This window comes from Manis pentadactyla, chromosome 13 (genome assembly GCF_030020395.1).
Source record: "Manis pentadactyla isolate mManPen7 chromosome 13, mManPen7.hap1, whole genome shotgun sequence".
Classification (NCBI taxonomy): domain Eukaryota; kingdom Metazoa; phylum Chordata; class Mammalia; order Pholidota; family Manidae; genus Manis; species Manis pentadactyla.
In genome coordinates this window covers 22,827,930-22,848,364 of record NC_080031.1, presented here as the reverse complement: position 1 = coordinate 22,848,364, position 20,435 = coordinate 22,827,930, and the positions used below count along the sequence as shown (strand labels likewise).

The window sequence follows — 20,435 nt, the reverse complement described above, 5'->3', positions numbered from 1 at the left end:
TCTTTTCGATGATGATGATCCTTACTGGTGTAAGGTGATATCTTATTGTGGTTTTAATTTGCATTTCTCTGATGATTAGCGATGTGGAGCATCTTTTCATGTGCCTGTTGGCCATCTGGATTTCTTATTCAGAGAACTATCTATTCAGCTCCTCTGCCATTTTTTAATTGGATTATTTGTTTTTTGTTTGTTGAGGTGTGTGAGCTCTTTATATATTTTGGATGTCAATCCTTTATCGGATCTGTCATTTATGAATATATCCTCCCATACTGTAGGATACCTTTTTGTTCTATTGATGGTGTCCTTTCCTGTACAGAAGCTTTTTAGCTTGATATAGTCTCACTTGTTCATTTTTGCCTTTGTTTCCCTTGCCCGGGGAGATATGTTTGTGAAGAAATCACTCATGTTTATGTCCATAAGATTTTTACCTATGTTTTCTTCCAAGAGTTTTTTGGTTTCATGACTTACATTCAGGTCTTTGATCCATTTCTAACTTACTTTTGTGTATGGGGTTAGACAGTGATCCATTTTCATTCTCTTACATGTAGCTGTCCAGTTTTGCCAGCACCATCTTTTAAAGACTGTCATTTCCCCATTGTATGTCTATGGCTCCTTTATCGTACATTAATTGGCCATATATGTTTGGGTTAATGTCTGGAGTCTCTATTCTGTTCCACTGGTCTGCGGCTCTGTTCTTGTGCCAGTACAAAATTGTCTTGATTACAGTGGCTTTGTAGTAGAGCTTTATTCTTCCATCTCAGGAATGCTTTGGCTATTCAGGGTCTTTGACTGTTCCATATGAATTTTTGAACTATTTGTTCCAGTTCATTGAAGAATGCTGTTGGTAATTTGACAGGGATTGCACTGAATCTGTATATTGCTTTGGGCAGGATGGCCATTTTGACGATATTAATTCTTCCTAGCGAAGAGCATGGGATGAGTTTCCATTTGTTAGTGTCCTCTTTAATTTCTCTTAAGAGTGTCTTACAGTTTTCAGGGTTTAGGTCTTTCACTTCTTTGGTTAGGTTTATTCCTAGGTATTTTATTCTTTTTGACACAATTGTGAATGGAATTGTTTTCCTGATTTCTCTTTCTATTGGCTCATTGTTAGTGTATAGGAAAGCCACAGATTTCTGTATGTTAATTTTGTATCCTGCAACTTTACTGTATTCCGATATCAGTTCTAGTAGTTTTGGAGTGGAGTCTTTAGGGTTTTTTATGTACAGTATTATGTCATCTGCAAATAGTGACAGTTTGACTTCTTCTTTACCAATCTGGATTCCTTGTATTTCTTTGTTTTGTTTGATTGCCATGGCTAAGACCTCCAGTGACACGTTGAATAACAGTGGGGAGAGTGGGCATCCCTGTCTTGTTCCCGATCTCAGAAGAAAAGGTTTCAGCCTCTTGCTGTTCAGTATGATGTTAGCTGTGGGTTGATCATTTATGGCCTATATTATGTTGAGGTACTTGCCCTCTATGCCCATTTTGTTGAGAGTTTTATCATGAATGGATGTTGAATTTTGTTGAATGCTTTTTCAGCATCTATGGAGATGATCGTGTGGATTTTGTCCTTCTTTTTGTTGATGTGGTGGATGATATTGATGGATTTTCGAATGTTGTACCATCCTTGCATCCCTGGGATGAATCCCACTTAGTCGTGGTGTATGATCCTGTTGATGTATTTTTGAATTCGGTTTGCTAATATTTTGTTGAGTAGTTTTGCATCTACGTTCATCAGGGATATTGGTCTGTAGTTTTCTTTTATGGTGGGGTCTTTGCCTGGTTTTGGTATTAGGGTGATGTTGGCTTCATAGAATGAGTTTGGCAGTATTTCCTCCTCTTCTATTTTTTGGAAAAATTTAAGGAGAATGGGTGTTATGTCTTCTCTGTATATCTGATAAAATTCCGAGGTAATTCCATCTGGCCTGGGGGTTTTGTTCTTGGTTAGTTTTTTGATTACCAATTCAATTTCATTGCTGGTAATTGGTCTGTTTAGATTTTCTGTTTCTTTCTGGGTCCGTCTTGGAAGGTTGTATTTTTCTAGGAAGTTGTCCATTTCTCCTAGGTTTTCCAGCTTGTTAGCATATAGGTTTTCATAGTAGTCTCTAATAATTCATTGTATTTCTGTGGGGCCTGTCATGATATTTCCTTTCTCGTTTCTGATTCTGTTGATGTGTGTTGACTCTCTTTTTCTCTTAATAAGTCTGCCTAGAGGCTTATCTATTTTGTCTGTTTTCTCGAAGAACCAGCTCTTTGTTTCATTGATTTTTTCTATTGTTTTATTCTTCTCAATTTTATTTATTTCTTCTCTGATCTTTATTATGTCCATCCATCTGCTGACCTTAGGCCTCATTTGTTCTTCTTTTACCAGTTTTGATAATTGTGACATTAGACTATTCATTTGGGATTGTTCTTCTTTCTTTAAATATGCCTGGATTGCTGCATACTTTCCTCTTAAGACTGCTTTTGCTGCATCCCACAGAAGTTGGGGATTCGTGTTGTTGTCCTTTGTTTCCATATATTGCTGGATCTCCATTTTAATTTGGTCTTTGATCCATTGATTATTTAGGAGCATTTTGTCAAGTCTCCATGTGTTTGTGAGCCTTTTAGATTTCTTTGTACAATTTATTTCTAGTTTTATACCTTTGTGGTATGAAAAGTTGGCTGGTATGATTTCAATCTTTTGGAATTTACTGAGGTTCTTTTTGTGGGCTAGTATGTGGTCTATTCTGGAGAATGTTCCATGTGCACTTGAGAAAAATGTGTATCCTGTTGCCTTTGGATGTAGAGTTCTGTAGATGTCTATTAGGTCCATCTGTTCTAGTGTGTTGTTCAGTGCCTCTGTGTCCTTACTTATTTTCTGTCTGGTGGATCTGTCCTTTGGAGTGAGTGGTGTGTTGAAGTCTCCCAAAATGAATGCATTGCATTCTATTTCCTCCTTTAATTCTGTTAGTATTTGTTTCACATATATTGGTGCTCCTGTATTGGGTGCATATATGTTTATAATGGTTATATCCTTTTGTTGGACTGAGCCCTTTATCATTATGTAGTGTCCTTCTTTATCTCTTGTTACTTTCTTTATTTTGAAGTCTATTTTGTTTGATACTAGTATTGCAACACCTCCTCTTTTCTCTCTGTTGTTTGCATGAAATATCTTTCTCCATCCCTTGACTTTTAATCTGTGCATGACTTTGGGTTTGAGGTCAGTCTCTTGTAAGCAGCATATAGATGGGTCTTGCTTTTTTTCCATTCTATTCCTCTGTGCCTTTTGATTGGTGTATTCAGTCCATTTACATTTAGGGTGATTATTGAAAGATACGTACTTATTGCCATTGCAGGATTTAGATTTGTGGTTACCAAAGGTTCAAGTTTAGCTTTTTTGCTACCTTACTGTCTGACCTCACTCGCTTATTGAGCTGTTATAAACACAGTCTGATGTTTATTTCTTTCCCTTCTTTTTCCTCCTCCTCCATTCTTCATATGTTAGGTGTTTTGTTCTGTGCTCTTTTTAGGAGTGTTCCCATCTAGAGCATTCCCTCTAAGATACCCTGGAGAGGTGGTTTGTGGGAGGCAAATCCCCTCAACTTTTGCTTGTCTGGGAATTGTTTAATCCCTAATTCATATTTAAATGATAATCGTGCTGGATACAGTATCCTTGGTTCAAGGCCCTTCTGTTTCATTGCATTAAATATATCATGCCATTCTCTTCTTGCCTGTAAGGCTTCTGTTGAGAAGTCTGATGACAGCCTGATGGGTTTTCCTTTTTAGGTGGCTGCCTTTTATACTCTTTCCTTGTCTTTGATCTTTGCCATTTTAATTATTATTTGTCTTGGTGTTGTCCTCTTTGGATCCTATCTCTCGGAATTTCTGTGTGCCTCCATAGTCTGAGAAACTATTTCCTCCCCAAGTTTTGGGAAGTTCTCAGCAATGATTTCTTCAAAGACACTTTCTATCCCTTTTTCTCTCTCTTCTTCCTCTGGTACCCCTATAATGTGGATATTGTTACTTTTGGATTGGTCACACAGTTCTCTTAATATTGTTTCATTCCTGGAGATCCTTTTATCTCTCTCTGCATCAGCTTCTATGCATTCCTGTTCTCTGGTTTCTATTCCATCAATGGCCTCTTGCATCCTATCCATTCTGCTTATAAATCCTTCCAGAGATTGTTTCACTTCTGTAATCTCCTTCCGGACATCTGCAATTTCCCTCTGGATGTCTGTAATCTCCCTCTGGACTTCATCCCTTAGCTCTTGCATATTTTTCTGCAGCTGTCAGCATGTTTATGATTTCTATTTTTAATTCTTTTTCAGGGAGACTGGTTAGGTCTGCCTCTGCAGATCCTTTCTCAGGTGTAACTATCTTGGACTGTACCAGATTTTTTTGCCTTTTCATGGTGATTGCAGTGGCTGTAGGCAGGTTGTGGGTGTGTCAGCTGGGAGAAGAATGTCCTTTCCTGCTTGCTGGATGCCTTGCCCTTCTACACTGCCTGTAACAGTTACCTGCACTCCTGGAGCATCCACCGGGTTATTCCCTTAAGCTGCTGTGGGTGGGGTGTCTGTCAGAACAGCACGGAGCCCTGCGGGGAGTGGCAGGCATGCCAGGTGCGCTCCTCCATGCTAGCAGTGACCCTGCTGGGCAGCTCTGTGGCAACAGCAACCTTTGAGTCTGGCCCGGGCAGCTGTGCGTTGGGCTCTGATTCTGGTCGGCTGCTGGGAGCACGCCTGCTCCCTCTGGCTCTGCTGCAGTTGCGCGCAGGGCTCTTCCGCACAGGCTTCTACCGGGCTTCTCTGTATTCACTGCCACCATTGCACACAAGCCACACCGGGGCTGTTTGGTTGTGCAGCTGTGGGCTAGCACAAGCCTCTCCTGCGGTGCACGGATCTGCTCTCAGTCCCATCCAGCGCTGCCGTCCCCAGTGTGTGCTGCCACTCTCCCGCTACTGGGCTGGTGTGTTGGGGTCCACGCCAGTTGGAGGAACATCTGGCAGGATGCTTAGTGCTGTGACGGGCTTCAGAGCTGCACTGCCTCCCTGGGGTTTAGGGCGCCTAAATTTCCCCAGTATTCCCAGCTGCCGGGACAACTTTGTCCAGCTATAGGGTCCCTGTCTCTTTAAGACTTACAGAAAGCACTCACTTTTTTTTGTCTCAGGGGTGCCAGTTGTGAGGACCTGCCCACAGGTTTTGCTTTTCTGTTTCTCTAATGTCCAGTACCCCATGCGCCTTGTGTCTGCACTCCGGGTGTGGATTTCTAGAGCTGGTTGTTTAGCAGTCCTGGGCTTTCACTCCCTCCCCGTTCTGACTCCTTTCTTCCGGCCGGTTTTTGGGTGGGGGAGCATTCAGGTCCCACCTGGCCATGGCTTGTTTCTTACCCCCTTTGTGTGATGTTGAGTTCTCACAGATGTAAATGTATCCTGGCTGTTGTACTGCATCCACTGGTGTGTCTTTAGGAATAGTTGTATTTATTGCATTTTCATAAATATATACGTTTTGGGGAGGAGATTTCCTCTGAACTACTCACGCCACCATCTTCCCGTGATCCCCTATTTGTAGTTTTTTGAGGAACCTCCATATTGCTTTCTACAATGGTTGAACTAATTTACATTCCAATGAACAGTAGGAGGGATCCCCTTTCTCCACATCCTCCCCAGAATTTGCTGTTGCTTGTCTTTCTGATGTTGGCCATCCTAACTGGTGTGAGGTGATATTTCGTTGTGGTTCCACTTTGCATTTCCCTTACAATTAGCAATGTGGAGCATCTTTTCATGTGCCTATTGGCCATCTGAATTTCTTCTTTGGAGAAGTATCTGTTCAGATCCTCTGCCCACTTTTTAATTGAGTTATTTGCTTTTTTGCTTTTGAGGTGTGTGATCTCTATATATTTTGGATATTAACCCCTTATCAGATATGTCATTTCCCAATATATTCTCTCATATTGTAGGATGCCTTTTTGTTCTGCTGATGGTGTCCTTTGCTGTACAGAAGCTTTTTAGTTTGATGTAGTCCCATTTGTACATTTTTGTTTTTATTTTCCTTACCTGAGGAAATATGTTCAGGAAAAAGTTGCACATATTTCTATTCAAGAGATTTTTGCCTATGTTTTCTTCTAAGAGTTTTATGGTTTCAAGACTTACATTTATGTCTTTGATCCAATTCAAGTTTACTTCTGTGAATGTTGTTAGACACTAATCCAGTTTCATTTTCTTACATGTAGTTGTCCAGTTTTACCAACACCAATTGTTGCAGAGGCTGTCATTTTCTCCTTGTATATTCATGGCTCATTTATCATATATTAACTGGTCATATATGTGTGGGTTTATATCTTGACTTTCTATTCTATTTCATTGATCTTTGGGTCTCTTCTTTTGCCAGTACCAAATTGTCTTGATTTCTGTGGCTTTCTAGTAGAGCTTGAAGTCAGGAGCATAATCCTCCCAGCTTTATTCTTCCTTCTCAGGATTGGTTGGCTATTTGGGATTTTCTTTGGTTCCATATGAATTTGAGAACTATTTGTTCCAGTTCATTGAAGAATGCTGTCGGTATTTTGATATGGAGGGCATTGAATCTGTAGATTTTGACAGATTTGGCCATTTTGAAAATATGTTTTTGTTTTCATTAATTCTTTCTATTGTTTTATTCTTGATTTTATTATTTCTTCTCTGATCTTTATTATGCTCTCCTTCTACTGACTTTGGGTTCATTTGTTATTCTTTTCTAGTTTTATTAATTGTGAATTTAGATGGTTCTTTTGGGATAGTTCTTCCTTCTTGAGATAGGCCTGAATAGCTATATACTGTCCTCTTAGAACTGCCTGAATTGCTATATACTGTCTTCTTAGAACTGCCTTCGCTGCATCTCACAGAAGTTAGAGCATTGAGCTGTTGTTTTATTTGTCTACATATATTGCTTGATCTCTGGTTTTATTTGGTCATTGATCCACTGATTATTTGGGGGCATGTTGTTAAGCCTCCATGTGTTTGTGGGCCTTTTTGTTTTTTGCACAATTTATTTCTAGTTTCATACCTTTGTGGTCTGAGGAGTTGCTTGATACAATTTCAATCTTTTTGAATTTACTGAGGCTATTTTTGTGACCTAGTATGTGATCTATTCTAGAAAATGTTCCTTGTGCACTTGAAAAGAATGTGTATCCTGCTGCTTTTGGGTGGAGTGCTCTGTAGATGTCTGTTAAGTACATATCTTCTAATATGTTGTTCAGTGTCTTTTTCTCCTTACTTATTTTCTGACTGGTTGGTCTGTGTTTTGGAGTGAGTTGTGTGTTGAAGTTTCCTAAAATGAGTGCACTGCATTCTATTTCCTCCTTTAATTCTGTTAGTATTTGTTGCACATATTTGGTTGCTCCTATGTTGTGTGTATAGATATTTATAATGGTTATATCCTCTTGTTAGACTAACCCCTTTATCATTATATAATGTCCTATCATTATGTAATGTCTCTTGCTACTTTGTTTTGAAGTCTATTTTATCTGATACAAGTAAGCAACTCCTACTTTTTCCCATTATTTGCATGAAATATCTTTTTCCATCCCTTCCCTTTTAGTCTGTGTATGTCCTTGGCTTTGAAGTGAGTCTCTTGTAGGCAGCATATAGATGGGTTTTGCTTTTTTATCTATTCTGTAACTCTACATCTTTTGATTGGTGCATTCATTCCATTGACATTTAGGGTGTTTATCGAGAGATATATATACTTACTGCCATTGCAGGCTTTGGATTTGTCATTACCAAAGGTTCGAGGGAAGCTTCTTTACTATCTAACAGTCTAATTTAACTCCCTTGTTACATGAATATAAACACAATCTGAAGATTTTTTTTCTATCCCTTCTTTTTCTGCCCCCTCCACTCTTTATATGTTAGGTGTCATATTCTGTACTCTTTGTGTATACCTTGACTAATATTGTGGGTAGCTGAATTAATTTTGCATTCAGTTAGAAATTAACTGGTCTCCTTCCTTTACTGTATTTTTTTCTTCACTGATGACAGCTATTTAGCCTTAGGAGTACTTCCATCCAGAGAAGTCCTTTTAAAATACACTGTAGTGACCGTTTGTGAGAGGTAAATTCCCTCAACTATTGCGTCTTTGGAAATTGTTTAATCCCTCCTACAAATTTACATGGTAATATTTCTGGGTGGAGTGTTCTTGATTTGAGGCTCTTCTGTTTCATTTCATTAAATATATCATGCATTCCCTTCTTTCCTGTAAGGTTTCTGCTAAAAGCCTGATGATAGCCTGATGGGTTTTCCTTTGTAGGTGATCTTTTATCTCTCTCTCTGGCTGCTTTTAATACTCTGTCCTTATCCTTGATCTTTGTCATTTTAATTGTTATATGTCTTGGTGTTGTCTCCCTAGGGTCTCTTGTGTTGGGAGATCTGTGGACCTCCATGGCCTGAGATACTACTTCCTTCCCAAGATTGGGGAAATTTTAGCTATTATTTCTCCAAAGGCACTTTCCCTTTTTCTCTCTCTTCTTCTTTTGGTACCCCTGTAATGCAAATATTGTTCCATTTGGAATGGTTACAGAGTTGTTTTATTATTTTTTCATTTCCAGAGATCCTTTTTTCTCTCTCTGCCTCAGATTCTTTGTATTCCTGTTCTCTAATGTCTGTTCCTCTATCTCTTCTAGTCTGCCTTTAAGTCCCTCTGTTGCCTGTTTCATTTCAGATCTGTATTTTCAGTTTCTATCTCTTTCTTGAATTTGTCCCTGACATCCTTAATATTTTTCTGTAGCTCCGTTATCATATTTATGATTTTTATTTTGAAATCTGCATCAAGAAGATTGGTGATTTCAGTTTCACTGAGCCCTCATTTTTGTGTTTGATGGATTTGGGATTGAACAAGGTTCTTCTGCCTTTCCATAATCCCACTGAATGATGACAAATATTAATTTTGTGTAAGCTTCCCTTGAGTGCCCAGAAACACTGTTCTTCAGAGCTGCCCAGCACCTGGAGCAATGGTTGTGGTCACAGGCATGTGGTGCCAGTGCCTACCCTAAAGAGAGAGCTCTTTTCTGCTTCCCAGCTGCAGTGCTTGCCTCTGCTCTCAGGGCCAGTGAGTCATGCATGCAATGATCAGCCTCTGTATTAAGACACTAAACTGCTGTAGGAAGGCCTACCCTCTTGCTGGCTTGGAGCAATGGTGGGGTCACAGGTGAGCCATGCCAGTGCCTGCTGGGAGGTCAGAGCTCTTTCCTGCATACCGCAGCAGTGCCTGCCTCTGCTGTCAGGGCCAGTTACCACACACAGGGGGCAGCCTCTGTGTTAAGCCTACATAGTTTCCATAGGTGGGGCTGCACTCTGGCTGGCCTGGGGTGATGGTAGTTGCAGCAGGCTTGCATGCAGGTGCCTGCAGGGAGGAAGGAGTGGCAGGCTGCTTATTGTGGTGGGGTCCTTTGGGGCTGATTTAGCTGCCAAGGGGGATGGAGCACCTGAATCTCCGAAATTCCAAACCTGCTGGGAGAAATGTACCAGGACAATTTTGTTCACCTGTTAGTTCTCCTGAGCAGCAAGCTCTGTGTACTCCTTGCTCCCTTAGCAGCCCTCTCACTATTGGAAAGTCTTTCAAAGTGCACACCCTTCTTTTGTCCCAGAGCTGCAGATTGAGGGAACCTGTTCTCCACAAGCGGCTGAAATCTCAGTCTCTGACCTTGCTTTTGAACCGCTCTAATTCCAGAGCACCATGCAGTGTGAGCTTGTGCTCCCAGAGTATATTTCTAGGGCTGGGTATTTAGCAGTCCTGGGCTTCTACTCCCTTCCTGAACTGTTTCTCTTCCTCCTGCAGGTGAGCTGCAGTGGGAATAGTGCTTGGGTCATGCCTGGTCATTTTTCTGTTACTTTACCCTTTTCCATGATGCAGATTTTCTGTAATGTAGATTTTCTTTTCTCTTTTTCCATATGCAAACTGCCTGATACAATCTTATTTCTGGTCACTCTTTTAGGAATAGTTTTACTTGCTGTATTTTCATACTATATGTGGTTTTGGGAGGAGATTTATGCCTCACTTCTTATGCCACCATCTTTTCTCCTCCACTTGCTCATTTTTTAGTTTGTTTCCCTTGCCCAGGGGAATGGATCCAGAAAAAAAATTATTTGTGCTGATATTTGAGAGTCTTGCGTATGTTTCCTTCAAAGAGTTTTATTGTTTCATGTCTTATATTTAGTATTTTAATCCATTTCAAGTTTACTTTTCTGCGTGGTGTTAGAAAGTGATCCAGTTTCATTCTCTTGCATATAGCTGTCCAGTTTGCCCAACACCATTTAGTGAAGAGACCATCTTTTACCTATTGCATATTCTTGACTCCTGTGTCATATAATAATTGGCTACCTCTGCCTGACTTTATTTCTGGGCTCTCTATTTTATTCCAGTAATCTACAAGTCTGTTTTTGTGCCGGTACCATACTCTTTAAATCATTGTAGCTTTGTAGTATAGCATGAATTCTGGAATTGAGATACCCCAGCTATGTTCTTCTTTCTCAAGATTTCTCTGGCTATTGGGTCTTTTGTAGTTCCATATGAACTTTAGGATTATTTTCCCTAGTTTATTAAAAATGCCATTGGTGTTTTGATTGGGGTTACATTGAAACTGTAAATTGCTTTGGGCAGAATGCCATTTTAAAAAATAATTCTTATTATCCATGAGCATGAGAGTATACTCTTTAGAGTATAAGACACTGATGAAATAATTGATTTTGTATTCTGCAACTTTACTGAATTCAGTTCTAATTGTTTTTGTTGAAGTCTTTAGGGTTTTCTACATACGGTATGTCATATGCAATAGTGACAGTTTTAATTCTAACCAATTTGTTTGCCCCTTATCTCTTTTTCTTGTCTTATTTCTGTGACTAGGACTTCCAGTACTATGTTGAATAAAAGTGGTGAGAGTGGACATCCTTCTATTGCTCCCAATCTTAGAGGAAAAGTTTCCAGCTTTTACCATTGCATATATTGTTAATTGCAGTTTTGTCATATATGGCCTTTATTATGTAGAGGTATTTTCCATCTATACCCACATTGTTGAGAGCTTTATCATGAATGGATGTTGAGTTTTGTCAAATGATTTTCACCTTCTGTTGAGATGATCGTATGGTTTTCAGCCTTCCTTTTTTTTTCATTTGTTGTAGCACATTGATTTATTAATATGGTACCATCTTGAATCCCTGGAATAAATTCCACTTGATAGTTGTGGATGATTGTTTTGATGAATTCTTCAGTTTGGTTTTCTAATATTTTGTTGAGGAGTTTTGCATTTATGTTCATCATTGATATTGGTCTATAATTTCCTTTTATTGTAGTGTTGTTGTCTGGTTTAGCTAGTAGAGTAGTACTAGCCTCAGAGAATACATTTGGAAGTATTCCCTTCTCTTCTCTATTTTGGAATACCTCAAGAAGGGTAGATACTTTTCTTCTTCATGATAGAATTCACCCACAAAGCCACTTGGTCTTGACTTTTGTTTGTTGGGAGTTTTTTATTACCAGTTCAGTTTCATTACTAGTAGTCTGTTCGTATTTAATGTTTCTTCCTACATCTGTCTTAGAAAATTGTATGTTTCTAGGAATTTTTCCATTTCTTCTAGGTTATCCAATTTATTGGCATAAACATTTTTATAGAGTTCTCTTATGATTCTTTGAATTTCTGTGTTGTCAGTTGTGACTTCTCCTTTGTCATTTTTTATTTATTTGTGTCATCTCTTTTTCTCTTGGTAAGTCTGGCTAGTGGTTTGTCTATTTTCCTTACATTCTTAAAGAGCCAGCGCTTAGTTTCATTGATTTTCTTCTATTGTTTTCTCTCTATTATATTTATTTCTCCTCATATCTTTCTTATGTGTTTACTTCTACTAACTCTGAGCTTTGCTGTAAGTTTAGATTGTTTGAGATTGTTCTTGTTTCTTGAGGTAGGCCTGTACTTCTATAAGTACCAGTTTTGCTATACTTAGAACCACTTTTGCTACATCCCACATTTTTTGAATGGTTTTGTTTTTTTCATTTCTCTCCATGTATTGTTTATCTCTTTGATTTGATCATTGATCCATTTATTATTTAGTAGCATGTTGTTTAGCCTCCATGTGTTGGTGTTTTTTATGTTTTCTTCATACATTAATTTTTAGTTTCATACCAAAATGGTCTGAATATTCTTAATACAATTTCAATCTTCTTAAATTTATGGAGATATTTTTGTCTCCTAATATGTGATCTATTCTGGAGCATGGTCCATGTGCATTTGAGAAGTATGTTCATTCTTCTGTTTTTGGGTGCAGTGTTCTGTATATATCTATTAGGTCCAATTGGTCTAATATTCTCCTCAACACCATTATTTCCTTATTGATATACTGTCTGGATGACCTATCCATTGATGTAAGCAGGGTGCTAAAATTTCCTACTGCAATCGTGCTGTTGTCAATTTTTCTCTCTAGGTCTGTTAGTATTTCCTATATATATTTAGGTACTCCTATGTTGAATGCCTAGATATTAACAATTGTTATAACTTCCTTTTTGACTGATCCCTTCAACATTATGTAATGTCCTTGTTTCTTGTTACTTCCTTTGTTTTGAAGTCTATTTTGTCTAAGTACTACTACTCATGGTTTTTCCTCTCGTGTGTGTGTGTGTGTGTGTGTGTGTGAGAGAGAGAGAGAGAGAGAGAGAGAGAGAGAGAGAGAGAGAGAGAGAGAAACATCTTTTTCCATCCCTTCACTCTCTGTCTGTCTATGTCTTTAGGTCTGAAATGAATCCGTTATAGGCAGTATACAGTGGGGTCTTGTTTCTTTATCCATTCACCACCCTATGTCTTTTGATTTGTGCATTTATTCCCTTTACATTTACATAATTTAAGTAATTACATTTAAGGTAATTATTAATAGGTATGTACTTATTTCCATTTTTTAAAAGTGTTTTCTGGTTGTTTTGAACTTCCTCTCTGTTCCATTCTTCTTCTACTATACTCTTTTCTTGTGATTTGATGTTTTTTTTAAATTAATTTTCATGCTTGAATTCCTTTCTTTTTATTTTTTGTGTATCTATTGTAGGATTTAGGTTTGTGGTTACTATGAGGTTCATATATAACTGCCTAAATATGAAACAGTCTATATTAAGTTGATGGATGGCACTTGACTTTGAACACATTCTAAAAGTACTACTTTTTATTCTTCCTCCTTCACATTTTATATATGTCATAATTTACGCTTTTTGTATCTCTTGAATAATTTTGTATGTAGTTGACTTTATTACTTTTGTTTTATAAGCTTTATACTTGCCTTGTGGGTTATTGGTCTACTACCTGTACTCTAGGTTTATTTTAACTGATGAAACTATTTAGACTTAAGAACATTTCCAGCTAAAGATATCCCTTTAACATATCCTATAGGCTGGTTTAGTTGTGGTTAATTCCTCTAACATTCATGTATCTGGAATACTTTTAATTTCTCCTTCAATTCTGAATGATAACCTTGCTGGGTAGAGTATTTTGGGTTGTAGCTTTTCCTTTTCAGTACTTTGAACATTTCATGCCATTCCCTTCTGGCCTGGAATGTTTGTGCTGAGAAGTCTGCTGATAGACTTATGGAGTTTCTCTTATAGATAACTGTCTGTATTTCTCTTGCTGCTTTTAAGATTCTTTCTTTATTTTTAATTTTTGACATTTTAATTACTGTGTGTCTTGGTGTTGCCCCCCTTGAGCTCATCTTTTCAGGAGTTCTCTGTGCTTCTGGGACCTGGATGTCTTTTTCCTTCCTCAGATTGGGAATGTTTTCAGCTATTAATTGTCCAACAAGACTTTCTACACCTTAATCTCTGTCTTCTCCTTCTGGGGCCCCTATTATGTGAATACTTTTTAGTTTGGAGCTATTAATAAACTCTCTTAGCATATTCTCAGTTTTAGAAATTCCTTTTTCCCCTTCATCAGCTTTGTTGCTCTTCAGTTCTCTATCGCCTGTCTTGTTGATTCGTTCCTCTGCCTCCTGCAGTCTACTGTTCATTCCCTCTATTGTACTTTTTCATTACAGTTATTGTATTTTTCAGCTCTGAATGGCTTTTTATATTTTCTGTATATTTGTTGAAATTCTTTTTGAACACATGAATTGTTTTCCAGATCTCCATTGAGCATCATAATGACCATTACTTTCAATTCTTTATCAGGAGATGCTCATCTCCATTTCATTTACATTTTTCCTAGTGTTTAATCTTGTTCTTTTGTTTATAACATATTCCTCTGCCTCCCCATTTTGTATGGATCTGTTTTTTCCTCTGTATAAGATAGATCAGCTTTGTCTCCCGGTCTGGAAGGTAGTGGCTTTATGTATAGGAATCCTGTGGTGCTCAGCAGCACAAAGCCCTCTGCCCACCAGAGCCCATTTCTCTGTTGCATCTGAGCCATGGCTCTGCTGGTGTACTGTTGATGGGGCCCGACTTTCTCCCTGGTAGAAAAGGAAGAAGCACATTAGCTCCCACATGTCTGGCTGGTCTTTGCGGTAGTAAGAATCAGTAAGTTACCTACTAAAGTCCCATTAGAAAATCAAGAAAATGACAAACACAATTTTCTTCCTAACAGTATCCTGGGTCAACCCAAGCAGAATGAACTCAGTCACATTATTATTCAGCTGAATGATTTCATGAACAAAGAAAGGAATGAGTATAAAATAGATTTTCTGCAAAAAATAAAAGAATTAATTTGTGGTTTGTTATGTAATACTATGGAATTATTTAAGTAAAATTAAGTATTGGTAATTTACGATATTGTAGCTATACTTTCTTAATAAATCACTTCAACACTTTTTCCCTCAATTTGTAATGACCATTTCATAGGGCCAGTATGAATCTCATATAAGCTTGAGAGTGTTGCACTTTCCTACAGCACTCTTCAGATACAATCCCTTGTTAACTTGTACATGATTATGATTAATTTTATGAATGCACAATTAAGAGGTACTGGCTCCATTTTATTATTTCCTCTTTTTTTGGTTATATTTAATAAACATTGGATGCCATGTTTGCATTGTGTATCACTCAGAATTTAGGATACACTGAATGCCCTTGGAGCCTTTTGTTTATGATATAAACATAAAGTCATACATCACCCTTATTTCCTTAAAGGAAATCTTATCTGTACATATATCTATATATTTCATATTTGATATACATATTTATGCAAGTGTATGTCATTCATAAAACATGTATGCTTCATTTATTCACTGCAGACTCTCTTCCAGATACTGCAGTTTGAACAAAGTAAAGCCTTCACATCATCTGCTACAAACTACAAGTATATTTATGATATTTATTCCTTCTATATACTGATGAACAGAATGAATGTTCTTTGATATTTGATAATATTTCAAATAACTCCATTACTATATCTTTCTCCAACCCGAAAAACACTACTTAGATCTGAGTTCATGAAATTATATTTCTAAATTAAACATCAATGGGGGAAGTTTATTACTCAATAGTTCATGTTTCACAATTCAAGTTTTTACCTAACCATCATAAATCTGGGGTAGATTTACTTGGGGCATGAATGTCACCAGGCAGTTGATGTATGGCCTGATCTTGGCTGCATTCTCAAAAGAGTTTGTATTGTTTAGGTGTATGAAAACCCCACATTCTTGCAACACAGCAGAGAAGCAGAGAAAGAGGGAGATGAAATTTTAAACAGACAAAGCCCTCTGCCCACCAGTAAATATTAACTGACTTCTCATTCAGTTTGTTTTTGTCCTGGTAAAGTCAATAATTATTCTACTTTGAAATGTCTCTTCTTTCAGTGAATATTTTTCACATTTGGAAAGAAATATTACCATGGGTCATGTCCAAGAGCAAATCTCTTCTCTAGATCTTTCTTATGAAGATGATGATGGCAGTGACAATATATGAAAGTAAAAATAAACAGACATATGATCCATTTAAATGTAATCTGGAAAACTTACTTATGCCATTGTGTTCATCCACAGTACCACCCAACCTTCAATATAGTATCCTAAAACTTGTGAGCAGCAAAAGCAGGCTTCAATAGGCTGAATAAACATAGGATTTCCTTTGTGTGTGTGTATATATATATATGTATATATATACATATAACTTTTTCCCTCCCTTGGTGATTTTTCTTCTCAATAGAGATGAAATGTCCTTCTTGCAGATCAAAAACAATTCTTCAAAAGTGTGTGATAAAATGTTCTGTATTCGTGGTATGGTCCTAAAGGCCAGAACTGATGGATTTTAAACTTATCAAACAAAAAATTTTTAATGTTTTAAAAACAAATATAAAAGTCCTCTGCAAATTACAGCCCATTGTTATTTTGCTGATGTGGTTCTCATCATGGAGGGAGACATTGGGATAATGGCTATCCCCAAGGTCATTAACATTTTGCATCATTCTCTTTAAATAGGTCATACTACTTAGACATAGAGAAAAGAGCATTTGTTATTACCAAAGATACTATGAAATGGCAGATTTCAGCAGGTGAGAGACCGAGCCAGGAACAACAGAGCCTGGACCCGTATGGGCCTTTCAGTTTTGGGTGCCAGGGCTTCTCCTACGCAAAAAGCAATTCCTAGAGCATCAGTCTACATTTTGGAAGGCTGTACCCACGTAATGAGAAGAGATAGAAAAATAACGCAAAACTCAAGCCCTGGACAATAGGGGTGAGATTTTTTTCTCCTAAAATTTATATAAGAAGTTTGTAGAAAAACGGAATTCATCAACTTCCTGTATTTTAAATGCCTATAATATGGTTACAAGACACGGTTTTCAGAAATAAGGTGATGAGATGATGTTATTCATATGATGTTAAGAAAATAAACTGCATCTATACATAGTCATGAGATAAGGTAACATGATTGTGAAAAAGAAAGTATCAATGATTTCCAAAGAAACTGAGGTATTATCATGTGTGAAATACTCAGAGAGTGGAAGGAGGAATTCTTGATTTAAGAAGAGCTCCTCTAGGAGTTTATGGTGTGGACAATAGAGGCGCAGTTTCTTCTAGATGAGAACCAAGCAACATAATTCACAATTGTCAAAAACTGCGATGATTGGGCTCTCTGGAAATGAAGAGCTCATGCAGTGGAGAACAGTAAACTTTTCAAAATTCAGAAATAAAAACAAAGAGAATGAACAAGTAAGAAGCGCAGGAGGATGTGCTTGAGGATGAAATGAAGTTATTGTTGTTACTATTATGACCACTACTATTATCGTCTGATTTTGTGCTGTATAAAGGAAGGACACCGGTATTGCTGCTCTCTCGACTCTAACACACAGACCTGGGGAACCCAGCCCTGCAGTTTCCCAAAAGCTGGAGAGCCAGGCCCAGTGCAGAGCAAAGGGACAGAGGAGAGCACACACCTGGTTCGGCAGGAGGTGTGAGCACTACATTTGACAGACCTGGAGGGGATGTGGCCTCAGAAGGACAGAATTCCTAAGAATCACCTATGACACTGTGTAATCCCATGCTGAGCTTTAATAATTCAAGGAATTGGATACATCTGTGGCATGGTTTGAAGAATAACCTAGAGACCCCAGGTTTTTCAGATCAAAACTATTCCTTATAAATGACCTACTGAATTTCAAAACTGAAGTGTTCTCCATTAAAATTAAATATTGTCCTCTTCCTTAGCCCATTTAAAGTATCTTTCAGGAATGACTTACTCCAGGAATATTTAGTGCATCCTGAGTGGAAGAATTAATATGAAGCAGCAAGACATTAAAACATTAAAACGATGAATGAAGCAATGGTGGGATTATGGGCAGAGTCCTTCCTTTTTGTTTTTCTTTATTTTGTTTGATTTCTTGCCTTTTTCATTTTCATTTCCTCTTTTTAGTTAGCAACAAAATGTTTAAAATACTAATTAAAGTATTTCTTGGTTTACACTCAACACTGAGTTTGAATGTGGAGACAGTAATAGAGATTTCATTTCGCCTCTGTTCTGATCTAACGGGTCCTGATGTGTCCTCATCCGTTTCTCTTATAGGTTTATCTTTTTTCTTTTCTCTTTATCAGGCACCAGTATCTCAGAATCAGATTTGTGTGATTTTGGTCCTCTCTCTACTACATGACACCACATCACATCCTGACTGACTAAGAGCTTGAACACTCAGGGAAAATTCAGAAGAGAAAATGTGGGCACATTTACACTTCTGTGTCAAAAATAGGACAGACTTTTCCTAAAAGGTAATTAATTGTTACCATGTTACCAAAAACAGAAGTTGTTCCAAATGGGGCACAATGCCTTAAACAGAACAGGAACTAGTAAATTTTTAGAACAAACAGAAGAGAAAACCTCAGTAAAAGGTGAGGGAAGCGAGACTCCTGCTTAACGTGTGACATACAGAGTTTGCTTTCTCTCTCTGGTCTTTCCTCATCTCACGTGAACAAATGGACTATGATGCTGAGGGGATGAGGGGGATATGCGCACGTCAATATCTTCAAGTATGCATGCCAAGCATCTGTAAGCACCCAGTTTCCGTTTTCAGCTATCGTGAGCATGCACGTGCTTTGAGTTAGAAGTAAATGTTGCTGGTCTTATGTTTTTCTTTCAGATTATCAAATTGTCTCCTGGAACACTGGCTGCTAATTCTATGGAAAAAATAAACAACGTAACTGAATTCATTTTCTTGGGTCTTTCTCAGAATTCAGTGGCTGAAGAAGTTTGTTCTGTGGTGTTTTCTTTATTCTATACAATCATTCTCCTGGGAAACCTCCTCATCATTCTGACAGTGTATGCGGGTGACCTTCACAAGTCTCCGATGTATTTCTTTCTCAGCTACTTGTCTTTTGTGGATATTTGTTACTCTTCCGTCATAGCTCCTAAGATGATTGTTGACCTATTAGCCAAGAGAAAGAGTATCTCTTATGTGGGGTGCATGTTGCAACTCTTTGTGGCCCATTTCTTAGGTTGCACTGAGATCTTCATCCTTACTGTAATGGCCTATGATCGTTATGTGGCTATCTGTAAACCCCTGCACTACATGGCCATCATGGACCGTGACAGATGCACTAAGATGTTGCTGGGGATCTGGGTAGGTGGGCTCCTACACTCCGCTGTCCAGGTGGCTCTGGTAGTCCAGCTGCCCTTCTGTGGACCCAAAGAGATCGATCACTACTTTTGTGATGTGCACCCTCTGCTGAAACTTGCCTGCGCAGACACATACCTTGTGGGTGCTGTTGTGACAGCCAACAGTGGTACCATCGCCCTGGGGAGCTTTGTTATCCTGCTGATCTCCTACACCATCATTCTGGTGTCCTTGAGAAAGCAGTCAGCAGAAGGCAGGCGCAAAGCTCTCTCCACCTGCGGCTCCCATGTCGCTGTGGTCATCATCTTCTTTGGTCCCTGTACTTTCATGTATATGCGCCCTGATACTACCTTTAAAGAAGATAAGATGGTGGCTGTATTTTACACAATTATCACCCCCATGTTAAATCCCCTGATTTATACACTGAGAAACGCAGAAGTAAAGAATGCAATGAAGAAACTGTGGGACAGGAAGGTTTTCTGGGAGGCTAACAGAAAATAGTTGTAAAAGTAACAATTTAAGCAGGATCTGTACAACGAAGAGAGTAATAGCAACCATACAGGGTTTCCTTGGAGGAACACACAAAAGAATAACACATTCTATGGAAAGAAGGTATTATTTATCTAATCATAATTATTTATCATAAAACATGTGATAATAATTGATTATACTGGTTCTAATGTTTCATATTCAACTCATAAATTCAGCATGATCATAGTTGCATTCAATACGTATATATTGTGTGAACAGAAAAAGCATTCAGGGAATATGACAGCTCTCAGAGCTGAAGCATTCTGATGTCAGTCTTCCAAAACACAGTGACACCTAAGCCAAGTAGGGTGGAATGGCAAGATGGTGAGAGCAGGATGTGAAAGAGAAAAATCACAGGCTTAAAAAAACAGATGACCTGTTCTCATCGCCTTGGGAAAAGCTTTTCTTTTCTCTAAGACGTATTTTTTTCTTTTTAAATAAAAATGATAAGGAATTAGGAGAAGGATTACCTCTAAAATGCCCACTTTAATTGTAACATCCCACTAATGTGCTCCTCCTGAGTCTAATCTCTCCTTGTAGTCTGCAGACAGCAGTCCCTACTAGTGTAAATGACTACGAGAAAAAAACTAAAGAAAATGAGTGAAAACAGACATCCATGTGGAATAGGTCACTCTGAGTCTGTCTACACGGTAATCACAATTAACTGAAATGCATGGTAGGGAAACTATTTTCCCTAATAAGCTTAACTCAGTACAGTGAGCCATTTGCTTCTTTTACTAACATGACCTGATTTTCAGCTGTGGATTCTAGAGACACTCATTCCAAACAAGCAAATATGTCCTTCCTATATGAAATGACACTTAAACTAATGACATCCTTCACATCCGGCAAGCTGCGCTTTTCTTCCTTTAACAAATAAACACATCCCTGATCATCTC

The 20,435-nt window shown here is 38.1% G+C and overlaps 1 protein-coding gene across 1 annotated transcript; it reads left to right on the top strand.

The window, feature by feature from the left end:
• The first annotated feature begins 18,561 nt into the window (after nt 1-18,561).
• LOC118915941 (olfactory receptor 4S2-like) lies at nt 18,562-19,506 on the top strand. The gene has a single exon (XM_036892351.2). The coding sequence runs from the start codon at nt 18,571-18,573 to the stop codon at nt 19,504-19,506; it is 936 nt and encodes a 311-aa protein (XP_036748246.2). The 5' UTR covers nt 18,562-18,570.
• Nucleotides 19,507-20,435: the final 929 nt, after the last annotated feature.

What these genes read in the sequence shown, in the direction of transcription:
- LOC118915941 (XM_036892351.2), top strand. Translation starts at nt 18,571, where the DNA reads ATGGAAAAAATAAACAACGTAACTGAATTCATTTTCTTGGGTCTTTCT.